This window comes from Ursus maritimus, unplaced genomic scaffold (genome assembly GCF_017311325.1).
Source record: "Ursus maritimus isolate PB19 unplaced genomic scaffold, ASM1731132v1 scaffold_6, whole genome shotgun sequence".
Classification (NCBI taxonomy): Eukaryota; Metazoa; Chordata; class Mammalia; order Carnivora; family Ursidae; genus Ursus; species Ursus maritimus.
This window is the reverse complement of record NW_024426774.1, coordinates 76131060-76153546: the sequence shown is the minus strand read 5'-3', so window position 1 is coordinate 76153546 and position 22487 is coordinate 76131060. Positions and strand designations below refer to the sequence as shown.

Below are 22487 nucleotides of genomic sequence, written 5' to 3'. Positions count from 1 at the left end.
AACAAATCAATGGAAATATTTTGAAAATGGTTTCCTTAAAAATACTGGTACCTTTCATGGATGTACATAATGTCCTCACGTATTGAGAAAGTAAATACAATAAAAATAGTTTTTAGCACCTAATAGTGCTGGCAGTCTCCCGTCCTCCTTCAAGAATTCTTAAAGATCTAAGAATTGTGTACTTTAGTCCCGCTGGGTTTTAGACAGGGTGCCACCATATTTCTTTTCTCACTGCTGCCACATGTTTGTTGATTTCTGGAGCCTCCGAGAATTGTCATGCACATAGTCACGTGTTGAAATTATTCAGTGGCTTTACTTCAAACATAATAACAGTCAAGAACTAAAACACAGGGGGATTCATCTTTCTTTCATACCTCAACATGGATAATCTTGGAATCTAGTATTTCTCTTGGAATCTCAAACATTGTATTTACATTCACGCTTTAGTTGCAACATAATATGCGTGTTATTTGTATATATACACATTCACTAAAATACATCTTTCTAAATAATTTTTTCCAACTTATTTTCAGTTGGCCAGGTCTTCATTAGTTTGTATCTCAAAGTCCCGGTGTTCTGTATGGTTTTTCTATTACTCCTTGCTGTCAGTGTAAATAATTTGTTATTCCTGGCTTCCTTGAAGGAAGCCTATCTCATTCCTTTTCAAGGATTGTATTTAGTACTTAGTTATTTAAACTTTTTTATAACTTTCTTTACAACTTTCCTATACCTCTTTAAACTGCTCAGTACTTGTGAGGTACTAGTGAATGTATATGGGATGTAGCTTTTGTTCCTTTAAAAAAGTTAATTCTATCACTTTACAGGACTGTAACTCTCGACCAGGCAACAGACAGTGCAAAGATAATTGGAAAAGCTACACTAAACATGTTTCATACAATGAAACTAAATATATCGGATATGAGAGGGGTAAGTATGCAACATTTTAAAATTCTGACTTTCTGCAGTGTTCTCATTTAAGCCTTGCTCCAAGAATGGTCATGGGGTGGGTAGTGGGTTTATGTGTACATTTTCAGCTGCTTTGAGATAATACCAGGAGAATAGAAACTGAAAAATTCTTGACTTTCTCATCTGACCTCATCTTATTTTTCAGCAGAGAGTCAGTTTGTTCTGAAAGCTCTTTTTCTGCCTAGAATAATTTTGTTATCTTAAATTTTTATATTATGTTTTAATTAACCAAGGGCTTATTTTACCTACATTATCTTGCTTCCTGTTCTACTCCCATAGAAGTAGATGGGACTGTGAGGAGTATAAAACTGCAAATAATTCTTGTACCTTTAAGGTCCTTTTTAGCCGAATTCATTCTGATGCCTGTGGACGCTCTAGAAGAGAGCCTTTACCACAAGCATAGAACGTGCCTTTGGGACATGTAGGTGCGAGGCCGTCAAAACTGTAAAAACCTCAATTTTCTCAAGGATGAACCTTTGTAGCTGCGTTGTGCGTCTCTCCCCTTGTGAGTGGAAGGCATTTGTTGGCTTGGTGTGGCATTTTCGGATGGATTAAGGAATTACTAAGCCGACACGATTAAAACTCCTCCTTGCAGTAGTGTTACAGTAAGGCTGAAGTTATGGTGGTGCGGGCTGTGGTTATCTAGACACCTGGGGAGTGGTGTACCCAGGGTACTGCCCATCCCACCTCGCCCACACCATTTATTTGAGAAGTACTTCATTTTAAACAAAAATGATAAATGAAGTAAGGCTGCAAGTAGACTGCCCCCTATGGATGGAGGTTTTTTTTTTTTTTATGTTAAAAACTTGGTTGATTAGAACTTTGGTGGGGATATAAAAGTAGTACACTTTTTTGGATTTTTACGATTTTGAAGAGATTGCAGTATATTTGGATAGAATTGGATACCCCAAGATTGAGGTGAATAACTGCTTGCTGCTAGTTAGTAGTTTTTGTAATCAGATAGAAGACTGTTTGAATACTTTCATTTAATCTTTTATTTTAGAAATAGGTTCTAGAAGATCTTTTTTTTTTTATTTTTATTTTTTTAAAGATTTTTTAAATTTATTTATTCGACACAGAGAGAGAGGAAACACAAGCAGGGGGAGTGGGAGAGGAAGAAGCAGGCTCATAGCAGAAGAGCCTGATGTGGGGCTTGATCCCAGAACGCCGGGATCACGCCCTGAGCCGAAGGCAGATGCTTAACCGCTGTGCCACCCAGGTGCCCCTAGAAGATCTTTTTAAAAAGGAATAGTTGAGAAGTTTGTATAGTTGAATTCATACTCTTGCTTCAGTTTTCCTGGAGACACATTTTCACTTCTGGTTCTAGGTTGGGATTCAAGTCAATCAGTTGGTTCCGACCAATCCAAACCCCTCCGCATGCCCCAGTCGCCCGTCAGTTCCATCAGGCCACTTTCCTGGAGGGTCACACTCAGTCCTCGATCTCTTGCAAGTTCAGAAAGCCAAGAAATCCACAGAAGAGGAGCACAAGGAAGGTCAGTGGTCATCAGTGTGGTTCTTGTGTTGGTGCTGCCTGTATCCTTAGGAAGGCTAATACGTTTAATAGAACATTTTAAGTTAATATAACAAGTGTCTGGCATGGCTCTACTTTTTAGGGAACACATTGACATTCTGGATTATGATGAATCAATAGTATATAAGTTTGTTTTACTTACAGTGGATTAAAGTAATCCATATTATCCCATCCCTAAGGATATGAAGAAGCTATTTTATGTATTTTCTATACTTTCAGTATTTCTGGCTGCTATGGATCTGGAAATATCCCCTGCCTCTAGAAATTGCACTTTCTTGCCATCTTTTTCTACACATCTGACATCAAGTGTCAATCCTGTTACTAGCAAAGCTGAGTCTTCAGGGAAATGGAATGGTCTACATTCTCCCATCAGCTTAAAATCAAGACTTAACCTGAGTATAGAGGTTCCATCACCTTCCCAGGTATATTTTTATAGTTCTAAGTATGATGTGAGTTCAAAAGCAGTTTCAAAGTAGGAATGATGTTTTTAGTTGTCCACATAGCCAAGAAGGGGCGAGGAGAGGGCTGCTTGTCAGGGTAGATCAAGGGCGGATCACAGTGTTAACTGGATTCCCAATGAGAAAGATCACGTTAGGAGAAAGGTGGTACTTTTGCAAAGATGTGCGACTCCTGCAAGTTGTAGAACGTGGATGAAAGCCCGTTCTGCAGACTGCCACCAGTAGCTAGCTCACCTCTTTGTAGCAGCGGTAATCATACGGATTTAACTCTATTCAGCAGTACAGCTTTGGTGATCATCAGTAGGGGCCTACATTCAAGGTTTTTCTTGCAGCATTTGCAAACAGTGCTCTCTGTAGAGTGAACGATTTTCCTAACATGAGCTAGTAATTCCGTTGGTGTGTGCGGTAAATGTGGAGTACCGTTGGAATTTTTGCTCCTTGTAAGGTTAAGATAGCACTTTAAGCTATATTGGGAAAGTCCATTTCTCTGCTCCACCAAGTAGTAAGGCTGAAGGAAACATACATGTTGACTTTAAGGCTGGGAAAGGGACAGTGTGATACGCTTGCATGGGTCCCAGATGCTCGTGAGTTATCCAGAAATAATCGCTGGCAAAGTAGAACATCAGCCTGCCCAGCTTACGGGATTCCGTGTTTCTAAATGGAAGTGCACAGATGCGCAGAGGAATCGGGCTTGTAGGCTACACAAAAGTTAGTTTCTAGAATCCCTTTTTTCTAACTTGGTGTTGTCAGCCAGAATTATTTGTATTTGGGGGCAGATGGTCTGTCGTGTGAAAGGTGAACAGGACCCCGTTATCCCGTTCCTGAAACTTGACCTGTCCCGTGGGCATTGGCCCCTGCGCCTGGGTGGGGTCTGAGATCCCTCTCTGCCTCAGCTGCGGGAGATGCAGGGAGTCTGGACTCGCCTGATCCGCCGGTGCTGCCAGTGTGGTGTGTAGTGTGTAGCGTGCACTTGTCTCTCCAGACTCCACGTCTTACTACTCAGCCTTCGATGGCAGAAGGCCAAAAACCTTCCAAAAATGTGCTGCTTTGGAGGGTTAGCGATCCTCGCCTGCTTCTCTGCACCTTTTATTGTCCAGGATGTTCAAACTGAAGTGAAAGTGGTCACATGAACTCTCCTGTCCCCTCTCTGAGCGCGCTTTAACTCTAGACTCCTGTGGTATTTTACAGCTGGATCAGTCTGTTTTAGAAGCACTTCCACCTGATCTCCGGGAACAAGTAGAGCAGGTCTGTGCTGTTCAGCAGGGAGAGCTGCATGGTGACAAAAAGAAAGAGCCAGTAAATGGCTGTAATACAGGAATTTTGCCACAACCAGTTGGGACAGTTTTGTTACAAATACCAGAACCTCAAGAATCTAACAGTGACACAGGAATTAATGTCATAGCCCTTCCAGCATTTTCACAGGTAAGTTAAATCAGAGACCTTCTTCCCTAAATATGCTTACCCTTCCTACTCCAGCTCAGGGCTTCTCTCATTTCCTCTTTTCCTTTGGACCCTAAACTCGCAGTAGCTTAGACAGTATCCACTGGGGGCGGAGGGATTGGCTCATTTCTACATCATCTGAAGGACCCAGACTGGCAGAAGAGAGGGAGGATGTGGTATGTGGGTGCTTGAAATCTCCACCCAGGAGTAAAACAGAAACACATTCTGGCTTCTGTTTTCTTGGCCAGGGATGACCATTGGGCCACACTTCAAATAACTGGGTGAAGATGTGGAATCCTAGATGAGAGACAATAACAGAGTCTAAGCTTAGTGTTTAAAAAAAAAAAAAAAAAGCATTGCAAATGAGCCTGATTTCTAGTGCTGCTTGCCCTGATGGTTCTACAGTGGTTTTAAGTCAGTTCTTAACCCCAAATTTTCTGATTCTTACCCAAAAACTTTGTGAGGATACAATGAGCTTTAATATTGAGGACCTATTAAGAATTCATACAGATCAGAAAAGCATGATTTGAAAACAAATCTGTTTTGTAAAAAACAGAGCATCAACTCAGGTTTGACTTTGAACCTTCTCATTTCCACTAGGTGGACCCCGAGGTGTTTGCTGCCCTTCCTGCCGAGCTTCAGAAGGAGCTGAAGGCCGCATTCGATCAAAGACAAAGGCAGGGAGAGAACGCCGCTCACCAGCAGCCGGCCGCCGCGGCAGGTAAGCCGGGAGGGGGCTGGTGCCACAACTGAAGATGAGAAAGGAGCCCGTTGTAGGCCGTGATCACTGTAGCACGTTCGGCCATCGCCGAGCTGCCGGTCATGCCGAGAGCTCTTCTTACTGGAGCGGAACGAGCATACGACGCGGGTAAATGTTGCACGGTGCTAGCTGCCTTTGTGCCTGCAGCTTCTTGACTTAAAAACACCTTCACTTCAGCAAAATTTTTGTCTGAATTATTACCAGAAGTTTTTTGAGTACTTGTTAGGATGGATACATCAGAGTGTGGGTTTAAAACAAAATCAAGATCCGAAGGTTCTACCTGAACCCTTGTACTTCAGCTGTTGAATTTCCAGTTAATCCCTACGCGGTCCCCCCACCGCCCTCACGGAGCGCCTTGTAGTAAGCGCGCACCGGCAGGGGGCGTCCTGGAGCCCGCGCCTGCGGCCGAGTACTGCCTCCCCCACGCGCAGTCTGGCTCGGGGGCCTGCGTCGGGATGCGCGTGCGCACGCGTGGGGGTTGTACTTGAGGAGGAAAGAGAACTCGTGGTACTGTCCAGACATGTTCTGTTCAAGATCGCATGTTCATATTCTTCTAGTGCCAAAGAATCTGTTCCGTCAGCTAAAACCAGCAGCAGTGAAAGAAAGGAAACGAAACAAGAAAAGAAGTCCCATCAGTCCCCCCAAAAAGATTCAGAGTCCTTTGAAAAACAAGTTGCTGAACAGTCCTGTGAAAACTCTGCCCGGGGCGTGCGGGAGTCCGCAGAAGCTGATAGATGGGTTTCTAAAACATGAAGGTCCTGCTCCTGAGAAACCTCTGGTAATATTTTTCAAAGTTCGACCTTTTCTTTGATCAGATCTTAACATACTTGCTGTTATGTAAATATAGCACTTTTTATCGTTTGTTTTCTTTAACAGGGAGAACTCTCTGCTTCCACTTCAGGTGTGCCAGGCCTTTCTGGTTCGCAGCCGGAGCCGGCTGGCTGCGGGAGACCCCCGGCACCCAACCTAGCAGGAGCTGTCGAATTCAGTGATGTGAAGACCTTGCTCAAGGAATGGATAACTACCATTTCAGGTTGGCTTGGCCAGCGGCACAGCCGCAGACTGAGACGCGGTGGTTCTAGGGTTTTAGAACAGGAACAGACTCATCGTAGAAATGGAACTCATTTTTCTAACTCTGGTAGGCTGAACCCAGCCACCCTCTAACCTTTGAGAACTGTGGGGCTGTGAAAGGCTCCAGACCATACACCCTGTGTTGGACGGCTGTGAGTCAGTGGATCGTTAGAGAAACGGGGTCTCCTTTATGCCTGCAGCTAGCGGCCTGCCTTCTTCAGGAGGCTGGTCCTTATGTGAGGTTTTCCCCCTTCTCTAGATCCAATGGAAGAAGACATTCTGCAAGTTGTGAAATACTGTACTGATCTGATAGAGGAAAAAGATTTGGAAAAACTGGACCTAGTTATAAAGTACATGAAAAGGTAATTATTCGATACTTTTATCAAAAGGATAAGATGGGGCATCTCACACAGCTGCTCGCGGGGAGGCTCAGAGCAGCTTTTACGAGGCGGCACAAGCTGTTAACATGGAGTCAGTGAAAAGGGGGGTACCCTTCATTTTGAATATCACACTACGATCAAAAGATCGTTGTTCCCCTCGAGATTTATATAGTTTAAAACCCTAACGATACATGTTCAGCTGATCCTTGTGGGAGGAGTCAGTCTTACCTGATGTTTTTTCTTAACCCACCTTTTAGGTTGATGCAGCAGTCGGTGGAATCGGTTTGGAACATGGCATTTGACTTTATTCTTGACAATGTTCAGGTGGTTTTACAACAAACTTACGGAAGCACATTAAAAGTTACATGAATCTCACCAGGGAGCCTGGTGCTCTCCGCTCGCTGTGCCATAAGTGCTTGTGAGGTATTTGCAAAGTGCATGGTAGTAATGCTTGGAGTTTTTATAATTTTACATTTCTTTTTAAGCAAGTGTTTTGTACATTTCTTTTCAATAAGTGCCAAATTTGTCAGTATTGCATGTAAATAATTGTGTTCTTTTACTGTAGTATAGATTCTATTTACAAAATGTTTGTTTATAAAGTTTTATGGATTTTTACAGTGAAGTGTTTACAGTTGTTTAATAAAGAACTGTATGTATATTTTGTACAGGCTCCTTTTTGTGAATCCTTTAGGAAGCAAATCCTGCACTGTTTATTATATTTAAAGGCTGAGGAGACCTACAAGCCGGACTGTTAACAGGCTCCATGCTAAGCTTTGAAATTCCTGAGAGGTCCCAGACTGGGATTCTGCTTGTTCCGGGTAAAGCTTCTAATCACTCACTCTTGTCCCCAAGCATGAACACAGGAGCATGTTAAGAAAATCTTCTTTACTTATTTTAAATTAGAACACACACATCATTGAATATTAAAAGTTTTTCCCTGGGAAAATTATGTCCCACAGATGGCTTAGCGGTATTGTCTCTGCCTCTACCGTCCCTTGAGAAACTTCAGTAGTAGTGAAGAATGGTACGGATGTTCAAATGTACATAAAGTGGTTTTTTTTCTAGGCTAGGTTATACCATAATACTTCAAAACACAATTTATAATCCTATGCCAGTGAATACTTGGGGACATCTTCAAACACACACCTCACTGCCTTCAGCACTGTGCTATAAACAAACAGGTAGTCAGTCTGACACTACCAGTATTCATCTCACACTAACAACAGATTTCTTATAGTGGGGAAAAGATATTTTCACGTGGACGTTCCATGTTCTTCAGGAAAACTAGCTAAAATCCAATTACTGCTATCAGCGAGTCATGGTGTCTCTGCAACAACTCAGAGGAGTACCAAGCCAAGCCCAAACAAACAGTCGGCCCTGACTGCCCCATCAGGAAACGTATGCATCATACGATTTTTCTAGGACAAACTAGCCCAAGACTGATTGATGTACAAAAATGCTAACGCTAACTTGTGCTGGCACACGAGGTATGACACCGAAGCTGAGGACTTACGGACAGCAGCTACGCTAGCATGGACGCCTAACAGAGCTCGCTGGTGGATGTCTGTTTTCTTTATTGGTAGTTCAGAATTGTGCTGATTACAGTGGACTCCCAGGACTATACAAGCAGTAAATAGCAGCCGGCTATGCTTTACACCATGGTTTCACACAAAGCAGAGATCAGAGTGCCTAATTTTCTATTTTAAAAAATTCCTAAGGGCATACGGCAGAATGCTGGGGAAAAAAAAATCACTGTGGGAAGGGATATGCATAAATAAGTATTTCTTACATCAAAAAAGTCCCAAGAATCACAAAATCTGCAGAAGCTTGGTTAATCAAATACTGCAGTACTGATTTAATCAGTATAAAATTGAAAGAGCTTTAGATCTGTCATAAAAATCCAAATTTGGGTTAGGGCAAACTTTAAAACAGCAGCCAGTAGAGAAGGGTTGGGAAAGGAGGGGGCAGGTGAACAGGCACGTTGGAACTGTGGGGACATGTAATCGACCACTGTCAAACCAGTGTAAGTTTCTTGGTTTCTCATGGAAAACATTTTATACACCTATTTTTTTCCTTCCATACTTAAGTTCATCAGTGTCCAGATATATCCGTTCCATTTTTGTCTGGTTTTTCTTGGTGATTTTACAACATAATATTGCATTTATTCCAATTCCTGCCCCATGTGGAAAAATTAGATGATTTCAAATACTTTCTTCAGCTCCACAATAAGCTGCCAATCGCTCTTCTGCATCTCATCTCTGAACCAGTCTTTGAGGGCATCGATGGACTGCCGGCTGATCTGCAAGCCCGAGGCACAAACAGGGTCAACAACAGTGTAACAACCACATGCCCCCCCCCCCAAAGCACATGGGCCATGCCTGTCATCGGCTACTGCTCATTAAAGAGAAACCTTAGCCAAAATACAAGTGCAGTGCTTGTCCGCCTTTTAAGAGTAGCAGAATCTCTGCAGGTCCCGGCGGGCACCCTCTGTGAGGAGGCCCCTTCCTCAACAAAGACAAGGCCGTATCACAGATGTGTCTTAAGGAAGAATCCAGTCCTCTCAGACTGTGAAAGTTCAAACTTCCAGCCCTCAGAGCTACCGCGTAAAGGTAACCAGACCCCCCCCCCTTTCTTAAAATGGGCCACTTCTAGGAGACACTTACCTTACTGACAAGAATGTCTGTAGCTTCAAAATGTCTTCCATACATTTTGGGAGATTCACCAGGGATAGGTTCTATTTTGACACAGACTTCTTGTCCTTTTTTTGCAACATCCACTTGTTTATGGTTTATTTCAATACTTGTTACTATTCCAATGTCAACAAACTGTGAAATAGGAAGTACAGCGTAAGCAGAGGAACCCTGCCAGTCACACGCACCGCAAATGCACAGCGGCAATAAAAGCTGGAGCCAAAGAGCCAGCTGAAAAGCCTTGGCTTGGTGACCCTTCTTCACTCGTCACAGTGTCATTTTCTCATTGGGAAGCTAGGGAATGACATCACCACATCCCCTCTGCCCTTCACGAGATGGCCTGTGAAGGAGGTCACTCGTCGGCTTTAGACAACTTGGAAAGGGCCCTGTCAATCCAGTTGGCTTACTATTTCTGCTCTGCTCTTGCACACGACATAGTAAGAGGGAGTGGCAGGCACAAACCTTCTCAATCAGAAATGAGCTTCGAGTGGTCAGAATGGTGAGCGAGGGGATTAAGTCAGGATGGCACCCAGGGACGCATGATGTGGGGCCCTGGAGGCCGAGGTTAGAGGATGAGAACGGTGGGCAACCTGAGCTCAGTTACAGTGCAGGAGAAAACCACCCCGCGGCCTGCCCTGTCAAGAGCTACGGGAGAGTAAGAGTGAAAACGAGGAGTGCTTGGTGTGGCCAAAGCCACACCGGATAACTGCGGCAAGCAAAAGTCCTATCTCAGTCCAATGAAATGGTACAAAAGCAACAACTCCTAGAAGCACCAAGTCCTAGTGCTCAGATGACTTCTAAGTGCCATTTCCCACTAAAGGAACCAAGTCTGGGGCAGGGAAAGTCCTACATGAGCCTGGAGCATCTTCCTGCACCAGAAAGGAAGAAAATGCTCCAGGTGCTGAAGTAACCAGCTCAAATGGGCTCCCACTGATCAGAATGGATGCTGGTAATGGAATATAACATCAAATTTTTTTAAAAGGGAGTGTGTATAAGTTAATGAAAAGTTCACGGGGGAGGAAGGTTCTTTACCAAAGTATGGGGGGCGGATCACAATGTTACCAACATTGTGAAACAACCTTAGGCAAGGACTACCAATTATAAATCTATTGGGATAAAGGCTGTTGAAACAATATTTACAGGTACTCAAAAGTGCCCCAGAGATTACATAGTAATTATAAAGGGAGAAAGATGTGTTTCTAACAGCACTGCTGAGCCAACAGCACCTTCCCCAGGACACGAACATGGCATCCCCACAGTAAGAAAGCCTGTGCGATGGGGCAGGAGGCAGCTGGGAGCACCTGTGCATACAGTATCCGTTTCAATAACTATAACTTCCATCTAGTGAGGAGGAAACAATCAGACAAATCCAAGTTGAGAAATAATCTGCAAAACAACTGGACTCTCCAGAAAGGATGGGGGCTGGTCCTATTTGGACTAAAACCCATAATAACCAAATGCAATGCACCGTGAAGGAATCCTGGACCAGGGCAGCAGATGGCACTATGAAGGACACGTGGGAAGTTGGGGAAATGTGAATGAGAACCATAAATCAGAGAACATTAACTGTTAATTTTTCTTAGGTAGATGCTAATCTCGAGGAAAGGAATATGGGTGGTCATTATTTTATTCTTTAAACTTCTCCCCAGGCTTGAAACTTCAAAAAAAATTTTTAAAAGGGTAATATTTCCAAGTACCTTGCCCCTTTCATTTGCTGAAGCACCGATCCACCCCTGGTACTAAGAATCCACACTAGCGCTCCTTACTGCGGTATAAATCACAGAAGGTGACAAGCTCTGCTTGTCGTCACCACTCCTGGACTCCCCATTTTATTCCTTTAAGAGACCACACTTGTTTTGAAAGTACAACCCAAACTTACATTTTTGCTAGGGACGCACATGGGTGTCCCCTGTTTCACCTGACCTGCTTCCACAGTCACTCCCATCACTATTGGGTCTCGAGAATTAAAAATATACTGGGGGAGGATTTTCATCTTGCAGGGAAATACTGCTATGTGCCTAAAAGGAAAAAAGAAAACCCAAAAATTTTGAAGCTGACAAAACCACTTAAACATTAAAGAAACAAATACAAGTGAGTAAGGCTTCTCCTGTTGGATAAAAGCAGCACTCCCCAGGCGGGGCCGGAAGAGCAGGACGGACGCCGTGGACAGCCCTCCGTGGTGTCTGCTCCGGGCCAGGCCACCTGCCTGGAGTGCTTCATCCGCTCACCCTCCTCTTCCCCTCCCTCCATCCATGCTGTTATTCCCAAGTCTTAAAGAAGCCACATCACAGGAGCACTGAGCCCTGCCCCTAAATTTAGATGGAGCTTGGAACCTTGATGGGACCCAGAGTCAGGCACACGGGCAGTCTACTCTAGGGACCACACAGGCATCGAACCACAGCCACCTTCTCCGTACCACGTTCCCAAATCAGGTGATCCAAAAGGCTACTACTCTGCTTATCGAGCATGTGCTTCAAGTGTTTTCACAGTGTCTACCAGTCTTCTGTAACTACGTCTTTTCACTTCGGGTTTCATGAATTTAAGCGAGCATATCCCAATCTAAATTCTAATACTCACCTGGCAATTCTACTTTAAATACGTACCCCAATTTGAGCCATCACTCCCTACAGTCTGAGCCATCCTCATGTCTTGCCTGGAACACTGGGAGCCTGAGAAGACTCCTCGCTGCCTCCCTAAGATCCTCCCCAGGGCCTACAGAGTGCCACCAACTTTTCTGACCCCATCTCCTCCTGCTCTCTGTCAGATCCAACGTGGCTGCCTCCCAGTGCTGCCCTTCTGCCCGGACAACTCCCCGTGTGTCCGGCCGGCTCACCTCGTTCCCTCTAGATCTCTGCTTGAACGGGAGCCCTGCAGAGCTGAGCTGCGGCCCCGGACCATACTGCTTGTCACGGCTCTCCTCCTGATTTAGGCCTTCCCTGCTCTGCCCTGCTTTGAAGCCCTTACCCTACTTCTCCTGTGTTCACTGCTTGTCTGGCCTGAGCTTCAAGAGGAGGGGGAACCTGGTCAGGGTCACTGCTGACTCGTCTAGGCCCTGCAGTGATGCCACCTACACAGGGCAAGCTGTGAGGTCAGCGGGAGGAGCAAGCTCCCCATGGAACACCTCGCCTCATTTCAGTTCCGCACCGTGCCCATTCTCACTTTGGTCCCTCCCTCCCATGTAATCCCAGATAAGAAACTCCAGCAAGAGGATGTTAGCAACTCCTCGCCAATTAATGAGACCCAGCAATTTTAAAATTAAAAACCGAAAGGCTACAGAGGATTTGTTAACACACTGCTGGAATGCCCCAGATGGACAGAATTTATGGTTTTTAATACATTACTTCAGGATGCAGCCTCTCCTGGATGAGCAAATGCCATGCTTCTACTGTCCACACACCTTTCTGGTACAGGTATCCCCCACATGTCTAAAGTTCGCCTGACGCCACCTTCCTTTTTAAAAAAGACCTACGTTAGTACCTGCTTTCCCTAACCAAAAGAGGAGGATTTTGCTCTTATGAAAAGAAGCGAAAAGCAAAAATGTTTAGCATTTGTTTTGCAGTGAGCCATTAAGAGGCAGCAGGCACCCCAAGCAGAGTGGCCCCGCCAAGCTTCTCCCCAGGGACCACACTCAGCATGTCGGTGTCACGCCGCCAGAGCTGTGAGCTGTGTCTGTGAGCATCTGGGCTTCGCCCTGATTTATCGTGTTTATTGTTTGGGCCTGGGAGTGCTCCAAAACTTTCTCATATAAATTAATGGTAATTGCTGCTTCACGTTATGACATTTCGGCTAACAGAAGGTTTCCCAGGAGCGCTTCACTTTCAGGACAGCGGGAGAAAGCTGTATTTGGTAATTCTCAATGAACTTCATTACCAAACACCCAAAGTAAGTAAAATCACCAACTTACTTAAATTCTTCTTGTTTCTGTTTCTTGTAGTCTTGTCTATATTTCGTAAAGGCATCAAATAAATGATAAATAATTTCTGCACTAAAAATTCGAACTCCTAAACTATCAGCCATTTCTTGTGCATCCCGTTCAATTCTCACGTCAAAGGCCAAAATTACTGCATACCTGAAAGGTTCAAACACAATAAAGATCATTCGGTGAAACGTCATGAAGGACAGGCATTAGGAAAGCCTGCACAGCAGAAGAAAAACTACTTACTGGGGATCATGTTCCAGCATCACTGAAGCCTTCATAACATCTTTTTTATGGACCGGACCAATGTTAATTCCTGCATACTGTAGAAAAGGAGTTTCTGAGCTTAACTGCCTGTGCTTCAGGTAAAAGAAACAGCACCACAAACCATGACTATCTGTACTCTTGTGGAGTCGGACAGGATTACTTACGGGCACTTCTGAGGTTTTTAGAAATTCAAGTAGAGCTTCCAAAGATCCCAGTGTAGATGCCTGGACATAGACTCCTTTTTCTTCCAACTTGATAGCATTTAGCGTCTGCTTTAACTCATGGATCAACTCGTCCTTGAAAAGAAATTACATTTGACCAGGTTGTAAATACATCTCTATCAGCAATGGCCTAGACTTAAACTGTGTTTCTCTTTTTAATTAAGTATTCATATGAAAATATGAAGCCAAGGCAGAGAAAGCCTAAGGCGCAGCAGAACTTGTGCAGGAAAGGAGGAGGAGATTCGGGGGCCGAATTCGAGCTGTGTCCCACACTTCACCTTTGTCTTATATTTACTAATGCTGAAACCTGTTTAACCTCTGCTGTACTTGGCAAATGGCTGCTCAGATGGCTGAGCAGAATGAAACGAGAAGAATCTTTTCAAAATTAAAAGGATTACATCACTGTAACGTATGACGGTAGCCCACAGGGTCTGCTTGACTGCCTTCACTGAAAGGCCCTAACCTCGGCGTCCTTTTCCTCTGCCACTGCTGCTTTAGAGATGAAGAGATTTCCCCCAGGAATAAGCAGGACAGCCATGTCCAAGCCGTGAAGGATGCAGTTGGGACTGGCCAAAGAGGGATGCCTGCCTTCTTCTCACTGGCCCTCAGGTGGCCAATTCCCTGATGGCGGTGACCTGGTACCGTCTGAGGAGTAACAGTAGACCCAGGATACAAGATGAGCCAATGTGCTCGGAAGAGTGCCCTCCTCTCTTTGGCAAGTGAGTATGCAAACTCAGAGTTTGCTTTTGGGAAACTATGCTGGACTCCAGTGGGCATCTGCTCCTAAGACAGGCACACAAGCTTTAAAAAGGACTCCTACTTCTTGTAAGATTTTCTTGAGTTCTGTCTGCATATTCAGTTATCTAAAAACATGAACAAAAACTTCTGGGCTTTTGATTCATTTTTTACTTAAATAAAATGTGTATTTTAGAATTCTAGTGTATATAAATATTACTTACGCTAATTCAGAGGACTGTGCAAACTGAAGTAATGTAAAAGCATGATCTGTTTGCTATGAGCCACCAGGTAAGGCTTCACAAAGACAGAGGGGCCCACTTCATTCATCACTACAGCTCGGGAGGAAACAAAAATTTTAAGTAACTTACTTTAAGAACTGGGATTTCATCTTCTTTATAAGCTACCAGGAGAGGCAGACCAGCCAATGTCTTCTCTAGGTCTTTTCCAAGAATCTTGACCCCCTGAGCTGCTTCTACTTCTTTATGCTTTTCATACTGGTTCTGCAGAGATCAGAGGATTTGTTCCACATTTACTTGAAAAGTGGTTAGGAGTAGGAGATGATGTGAGACACAGTATTTTCATGACCGTGGGGTAGGAAGAGTTTTCTTAAAGTAGACACAAAAATCAATAAACACAAAAGACTGATAATTTCAACATTAAAATTAAACACTTGTTTCTTAAGATACCAAAGAAAAAGTAAACAGGCAAGTCACAGAGTAGAAGATGCTGCGATGGGTATGAGCCACTAACAGACCCATCTCCTGACTGGACAGACCACTCCCATGACTAATCCAGACAGAGTGCTGGACACAGGGACAGTTCACAAAGGAGTGAACTTCAGTGGCTAATCAACATACAAAAGAATGGCCAACCATATTTCTATCAGGCAAGTACCAAATGAAACAACAATGAGCTACCACATGGGAAAATTTAAAAATCTGACAGCATCAAAGAGCTAAAAGACGTGAAATAATGAAAATACTTCATTATTTCATAAATATTTCATAAATAAAATATTTCTAAATATACTGCAGGTGCAAGTGTAACTTGTTGGACTCACTGTGAACAACAGTGTGGCCTTATTCAGTAAAACTGGAGCTGAGCATAAGTGAGGACTCGGCAAGTCACTCCTAGGCACATACCTGCAGAAACTTGCACAACTGCACCAAGAGATAATACAAAATTGTTCAAAGCAACAGCACTGTTGCTAATACCAAAAATTTAAAAGCTGGAGATACCCTATGCTTGCCATCAACAAGAGAACAGATAAATAAACCATGATATATTCCTGCCATAGAATATCACACAAGAAAAATGCACTACAGGTATATGCAACAGCATGGGTAAATCTCGAGCTTTTTCTTTTTTTCTTTTTAATTTAAAAGAAGCCAGATACAATCAATGGAAATGAGAATGACTCCATTTATATGAAGTCCATATATATTTTTTAGGGGCATACACTCAGGTATTATAACTATTTTTTTAAAAAGGATATTAGTTACTATCATAAAAATGGAAGCACGGTTAACTTTTAGGAAGGTGTGGGGGTGGCTAACATCCATGAGAGACATACAGGCTTCTGGGGTTTCAACAGTTTGCTTCCTAAAAATTTGTTGAACTTTTCCTCCATGTTTTGTGTAGTTTTCTGTATTTGTTTTATTTCATAATCAAAAATGTTAATAAAAAACTAGTTAGCAGTGTAGAACCAAAACAATATACTTCAGTTCTCATGGACACCCTCGATGATAAATAAGAATCCGCACGCATCTCCATTCTGACAGATGATCCCTTCTGCATGAAGACATCTAACAGGGGATGAGGAGCGAACGCATATTAAGCCAAGCAGCTCTCGGAGTGAAGAAGTGACCTCAACAGAACTCATACACACTGTACATACGTGTCCCATGTGTCAACACTTACCACCTAGGCTTACCTTCACCCGTAATTCCTTCATTGGAGGAGGTAATAGGAGGCCTCGAATCTGAGTTACAATGGGCCCTTCTACTCCAGGAACAATAATTGTATCTCCTTCCTTCAAACGCCCATTGATCAGTATCACATCTATAGTGGTGCCCATTCCTGGGAGAGCCTTAACCTGAGAGACATTAGTATATAAAGGGAGTCAGAGAGACGCTACACTATGTTGACTGAATCTAACAGCAGAAGACATCCACACCCAAGAACTCAACTGTTAAAGGCAAAAAGGAAAATCAACTTAATTACCTCCATAACCTGTGCTCTTAGCTCCTCACAGTGTGCAAGTCTCTTGCTCAACATCGTTTGAGTTAACTCGACAAGAAGGTAGATCAGGCTTCCCATGCCATCACCAGTATGCGCAGAGGTAGGTACCAAGGACACAAAAGTACGGGGATCCTTATTCTCATAAAACAAAGCTGCATTTAAACCCTAGAGACATAAAAAGCAAAATCATTCCATGGGGCGCCTGGGTGGCACAGCAGTTAAGCGTCTGCCTTCGGCTCAGGGCGTGATCCCGGCGTTATGGGATCGAGCCCCACATCAGGCTCCTCCGCTATGAGCCTGCTTCTTCCTCTCCCACTCCCCTGCTTCTGTTCCCTCTCTCGCTGGCTGTCTCTATCTCTGTTGAATAAATAAATAAAATCTGTTAAAAAAAAAAAAAATCATTCCAAAAGGCCAAGCTGTGGAAAGAAGTATGCATGACAGCATGACTGATTACATGACAGATAAGCAAATGGCTTATCCTCAAAACTCCTCAAAAACACTCAAGAGATCATACATATTCTGTAGGTATTAGCTGTATCACAGAAAAGTGGTTTCTTTCCAACTTTTTTTTTTTTAGATTCGTTTATTTTAGGGGTGGGGGGGCAGAGGGAGAGAGAACCCCAAGCAGACTCCCCACTGAGCACAGAGCCTGACACAAGGCTCCATCTCACGACCCTGAGATCATAACCTGAGCCGAAATCAAGAGTTAGACACTAACCGACTGAGCCACCCAGGTGCGCCTCCAAGTCAACTTTATTTTTTAAATTTAAACATTCAGACTACAAAGACAGATCTTTGAAATATTAGCTAATTTAAAAAGAAAAAAGGGATAAGGGGAAAGAATGGAGCACACTACTTGCCATCAATAAGGGAACAGAACCAGCATTAGTGAAACTGCTGGCTTCATTATAAGGACAACAGAACAAAAGGAAGAAATATTCTATGACAGAGACTCGTCATTGAGAAGGGAAAGCTTTCTTACCTGCTGTGCAAATTCCACAATGATAGCCTTTGCGCGCTCCTCAAATTCATCTTTCGTGTTCTTTTTCTGCTTCTTTAAAGTGGCAGCTACGTCGGAGTCAGGGCTCTTTTTCCAATCATACAACCTATCGATCTGGACAAAACTTTCATAAGAAACATCCTTATAACATTCACAACACTCAGGAATTTAATTTAGGTTAAAGCTCCTAAAAGTTCCTAATGCATATGATATACATTTAGGAGAGTGTGAATTACTCAAATATTTTATTATACCAAAAAGCCTGTATAACCCGCTTAACTGCGCCCCCTCTTAAATCAGAAACTTCTGAAGTAACACGCAGCCCATCAGCCTCCAAACCGGTTCAGGAAAGGCTGGCATTTGTTTGCAAAAGATGGTATCTTAGAATTATCTTAGGACTATTAGTGTATTTTGTTGGAACTCCAAAATGGTTTTGTTTAGTCATCAGAAATAAGAATTACAGCAAGTATCATCACCAGGAAAATTGTACACCAAAAAAATAGAAAATAAAAAAAATTACATCGTGTCTCAGAGAACAGCCCATTTTAATTTATTGCTCAAATTAGATTTACTCTGTTGAGTAAATCATGTATTTTCCTTCTCTTTTCAAAAGTGGGATAAATGGGTATAGAGAGGAAAAACTATTTAGTAGTAAAAACAAACAAGCAAAATCTGTTTCCTTAGTCTAGGGCTACAATATAAAGAGGTTGCCCGAATCTGAATGCTACAAAGGAGAAAAATTAGTAGAAACAGACCCAGACATGACAAAGATGTTATAATTAGTATATGAGGTCCTTAAAATAGTTATTATGAATATATGTGACTTCCAAGGAAAAACATGAAACTTGTAGAACTAAAAAAACAAAGACTATGAAATAAAAATTCACTAGATAAGCTTAACAGTAAATTATATATTACAAAAGAAAAGACTGGAAGCCTTGAAGATGTTGCAATAAAAACTATCCCAATGGAAGCATACAAAAAAAGCATGAAAGAAAACCTTAGTCACTTATGAAAAGTATCTTAATAACCAAAAATTTTTTTTAATTGATGAATATATGAATTCAAAGATCGAAGAAAATCAAGCCAAAGTAGGATAAACATCAACTATTACATAATCTCAATGATGAACCCTTAAAAGTTCTTTATTAAAAGCAATCAAAGAAAAAGGAAGACACATTACAACAGGGAAACCAAGGACAACTAGAGAAAAAAGCCATAAAGCAATGACAATAAAGGAAAAAAATATTTTTTAAACCTAGAATTTTATATCAAGTAAAAATATTCAGAAAATAATTTGATCTAAATGATAATAAAAAAAAGCACAACGTACCTAAGCAGTGTTGTTTTTTAAGATTTTATTTATTCTAGAGAGAGCGATCGAGCACAAGTGGGGGGAGGAGCAGAGGGAAAGGGACAAGCAGACTCTGCGCTGAGCACACAGCCAGACTTGGGCCTCAATCCAACAACCCTGAGAGCACAGCATGAGCCAAAATCAAGTCAGACACTCAACCAGCTGAACCACCTAGGTGCCCCAAGCAGGGCTTTTAACAGTGTGCTAAACATACCCTTAAATACTTCTATGAGACAAGAAAAAATATCTGAAATCAACAATCTAAAATTCCATCTTAAGTTAGAAAAAGTAGACATGAAAACCAAAGCAGAAAGAAGGAAATGAAATTAACACTGGAAATCAATGAGCTATAAAACAAACAGTAGAGAATATCAATAAAAAAGCCAGTTCTCTGAAACACAAATTTCTATAGTAATTAAAGAAAAATAAAAAACTGAAATAACGTGTACCTGTTTAAAAGAAGAGATTCTAAGCAGATGTGGCTTCCTGGTGAATTCTACCAAACACATAAAGAAATATCATTTCTATACAAACTCTTTCAGAAAATAAAGGAGGATATACTTATTAATTAATCTTACAAGGCAACATTACTCTGATACCAAAACTAGACAAAAGATGTTATAGGAAAGGAAAACTATATAGCAAAATCGCTCATGAACACAGACACAAAAATCATCGACAAAAACTTACCAAATCGAATCTGGCAATATATGAAAGAGATAAAATACATCATGACCAAGTAGGGTTTATTCTTGTAATGCAAGGTTGGTTAACATTTAAAAATTCAACAGTAATCAACAAATAGTGCTGAAACAACTGAACATCCACATGCAAAAAAGCTGAATCCAGACACAATACAGGCCCACCATGTTGCAAAAATTAACTCGGAATAATCACAGACCTAAATGTAACATACTAAACTCTAAAACTCCTAGAAGAAAACAGGAGAAAATGTGATGACCTTGGCTGTGGTGAGGACTGTTCAGATACCACATCAAGGCAAGATCTATGAAAGAAAGAATCTAATAAGCTGAACTTCATTAAAATTAAAAACTTCTATGAAATACAGAGTGAGTCTAGAGAGTGAAATAAGAAGCCAGACTGGGAGAAAACTTGTGCAAAAGACATCTGATGATGAACTTGTATCCAAAACATATTAAGAACTCCTAAAATTCAAAAATTGGCCGAATTAAAAATGGCCCAATGAATTTGACACCTCAGAAACGGCAAATAATTTGCACGTGAAAAGATGTTCCATATCTTAGAGAACATCTTAAGAATACACACATTAAAACAACGAAATACTACCTCATACCTATTAGAATGGCCAAAATCCAGAACACAATACCAAATGCTGGTCAAGATGCAGAGCAACAAGAATTCTCATTCACTGCTGGTGCAAACTTACAACCACTTGAGAAGAGTTTGGCCGTTTCTTCCAAAACTAAACACTGTTACCATACAATCCACCATCACACTCCTTGGTATTCACCCAGAGGAGAAAAAGACATATCTCCACACACAAACCTGCACGTGGAGGTTGAAAGAAGCTTCACTCGTAACTGCCAAACTTGCAAGCAACCAAGATGCCTTCCAATGGATGAATGAATAAACCGTAGTGCATCCAGACAATGGAGTTATTAAACAAAATGAATACTGAGCTACGAGTAAAAAATGAGCCATGAAGCCATGAAAACAGATGGAGGAAACTTTAATTCCTATTTTTAAGTGAAAGAAGGTGATCTGATAAAGCTTACTATAGAATACTGTATAATTCCAACTATATGACACTCTGGAAAAGCCAAACTATGTAGACAGTAAAAAGATCAGGGACTTTTTTGCTAGGAATTGAGAGGTGGGGGAACAAACGAGCACAGCAAAAATATTTTCAAGGCAGTGAAAATACTCTACGACCAAAATGATGGATACACGTCCAAACGTTTGTCCAAATCCACAGAATGTACAACACCAAGAAGTAAGCCATGGACTTTGGGTGACGGTAAGTCAACGTAAGTTCATCAGTTATAACAAATACACCACTCTGGTGTGAGAGGGAAGGTGCTGATAATGGCGGAGACTGCATGGGGGAGACAGGGGTATGTGGGAAATCTCTGTACCTTCCCTTCAGTATTGCTGTAAATCTTAAATGGCTCTAAAAAAGAAAAAAAATAAAGTCTTAATGAAAAGTAAAGTCCCCTCAAAATATCAACATTAGTTCATCTTACAGAATAAAGAGGAAAAGCCACATAAGTATTTCAAGAGATGTGGAACAGCCGTCTGATAGAAATCAACAACTCCTGACTTAAAAAACAAACAACCACAAATAATGCTTTAAGCAACCTATGACCGCCATCATATGTGACGGTGAAAGACCAACTACTTCCCCTAAGATGGGGCAGAAAGCAAGGCGTCTGTCCTTACTTTTATTCAACATTGTTCTAGAACATCTAGTCAGTATAGCAAGGAAGAAGAAAATTTACAGAGCACACTCGTGAAAGTAAAACAGCTGTGTGAAGACAGTATAATCATGTAGATGGAAAATCCCACATGATCTACAACATAAGCTACTAGGCCTACTAAGTTAATTTAATGAGATCACAAGATTAAAAATGAATACATAAAAATCAACTATATGTCTTTATGAAATTAAAATTAGAAATCTGAATTTTTAAAATGTTTACAATAGCACCCAAACCATGAAGTACTATGGATAAATTTAGAAAAATATGTCTAACACATGGACAGTGAAACTACAAAATATCACTAAGAGAAAATAAAGAACTAAGTAAACGTAGAGATATCATGTTCACTTATCAGAAGACTCAATTTTGGTAAAATGTCAACTCTTACAGAATTTATCTACAGATTAAATACAATTACAATAAAAATTCCAGAAGGCTTTTTGTAAAAACTAAAGAGGCAGATTCTAAACTTTATATGAAAATTCAAGGACCCTAAAATAACCAAAACAGTTTTGAGAAACAAAAAGTTAAAGAAATGACCACCACCTGCTTTCAAGACATTACTATAAAACTATAATAATCAAGAAAGGGTAGTAGAGGCCTAAGGATAGATATACAGGTCAATGGAAGAAAAGATAGACACCAAAAAGGGACATACATATATATATGGCTTAATTAATTTTCAACAAAGACTCAAAAGTAATTCAACGGAGAACTCCTGGTTCAAGATGGCAAGATACAGGAAGACACTGAGCTAACTCACCCCCTCCGCGGACACACCGGCTCTACAGCTGTTCAGAGCACTGGTCTGGAAGAGGAACTAAGAGCTGACTAAACAGCTCTGCACAACAAAGACCGCACAGAGAATGGCAAGAGAGGAAGACACAAACAAAGAGAAACCCCTTTCCCAGCACGGCAAACTGCTGTCCACACGGACAGTGCTGACGGACTGCGAGCAGATTAGTCCGCCCTGGGGCACAGAAAAAAAGCTG

General features: G+C 41.8%; 2 protein-coding genes across 6 annotated transcripts in view; one reads left to right on the top strand and one right to left on the bottom strand.

The window, feature by feature from the left end:
* The window catches only part of REV1 (REV1 DNA directed polymerase), a 91911-nt gene extending 84649 nt beyond the window's left edge, over positions 1-7262 (top strand). For all 4 annotated transcript variants that reach the window (XM_040623571.1, XM_040623569.1, XM_040623570.1 and 1 more), the window contains 9 exons: positions 825-927; positions 2294-2459; positions 2717-2919; positions 4144-4377; positions 4996-5116; positions 5713-5933; positions 6032-6188; positions 6486-6588; positions 6864-7262. In XM_040623571.1, coding sequence (XP_040479505.1) covers positions 825-927; positions 2294-2459; positions 2717-2919; positions 4144-4377; positions 4996-5116; positions 5713-5933; positions 6032-6188; positions 6486-6588; positions 6864-6975 — 1420 coding nt within the window. In that variant the 3' untranslated portion in view covers positions 6976-7262. The remainder of the gene's footprint in view (positions 1-824; positions 928-2293; positions 2460-2716; positions 2920-4143; positions 4378-4995; positions 5117-5712; positions 5934-6031; positions 6189-6485; positions 6589-6863) is intronic.
* A 901-nt stretch (positions 7263-8163) lies between these two features.
* The window catches only part of EIF5B (eukaryotic translation initiation factor 5B), an 86040-nt gene continuing 71716 nt past the window's right edge, over positions 8164-22487 (bottom strand). For both annotated transcript variants that reach the window (XM_040623573.1, XM_040623574.1), the window contains exons 15-24: positions 17662-17793; positions 16662-16844; positions 16372-16533; positions 14807-14938; positions 13644-13775; positions 13459-13535; positions 13201-13365; positions 11176-11314; positions 9270-9431; positions 8164-8905 (exon numbers count right to left, since the gene is read on the bottom strand). In XM_040623573.1, coding sequence (XP_040479507.1) covers positions 8798-8905; positions 9270-9431; positions 11176-11314; positions 13201-13365; positions 13459-13535; positions 13644-13775; positions 14807-14938; positions 16372-16533; positions 16662-16844; positions 17662-17793 — 1392 coding nt within the window. In that variant the 3' untranslated portion in view covers positions 8164-8797. The remainder of the gene's footprint in view (positions 8906-9269; positions 9432-11175; positions 11315-13200; positions 13366-13458; positions 13536-13643; positions 13776-14806; positions 14939-16371; positions 16534-16661; positions 16845-17661; positions 17794-22487) is intronic.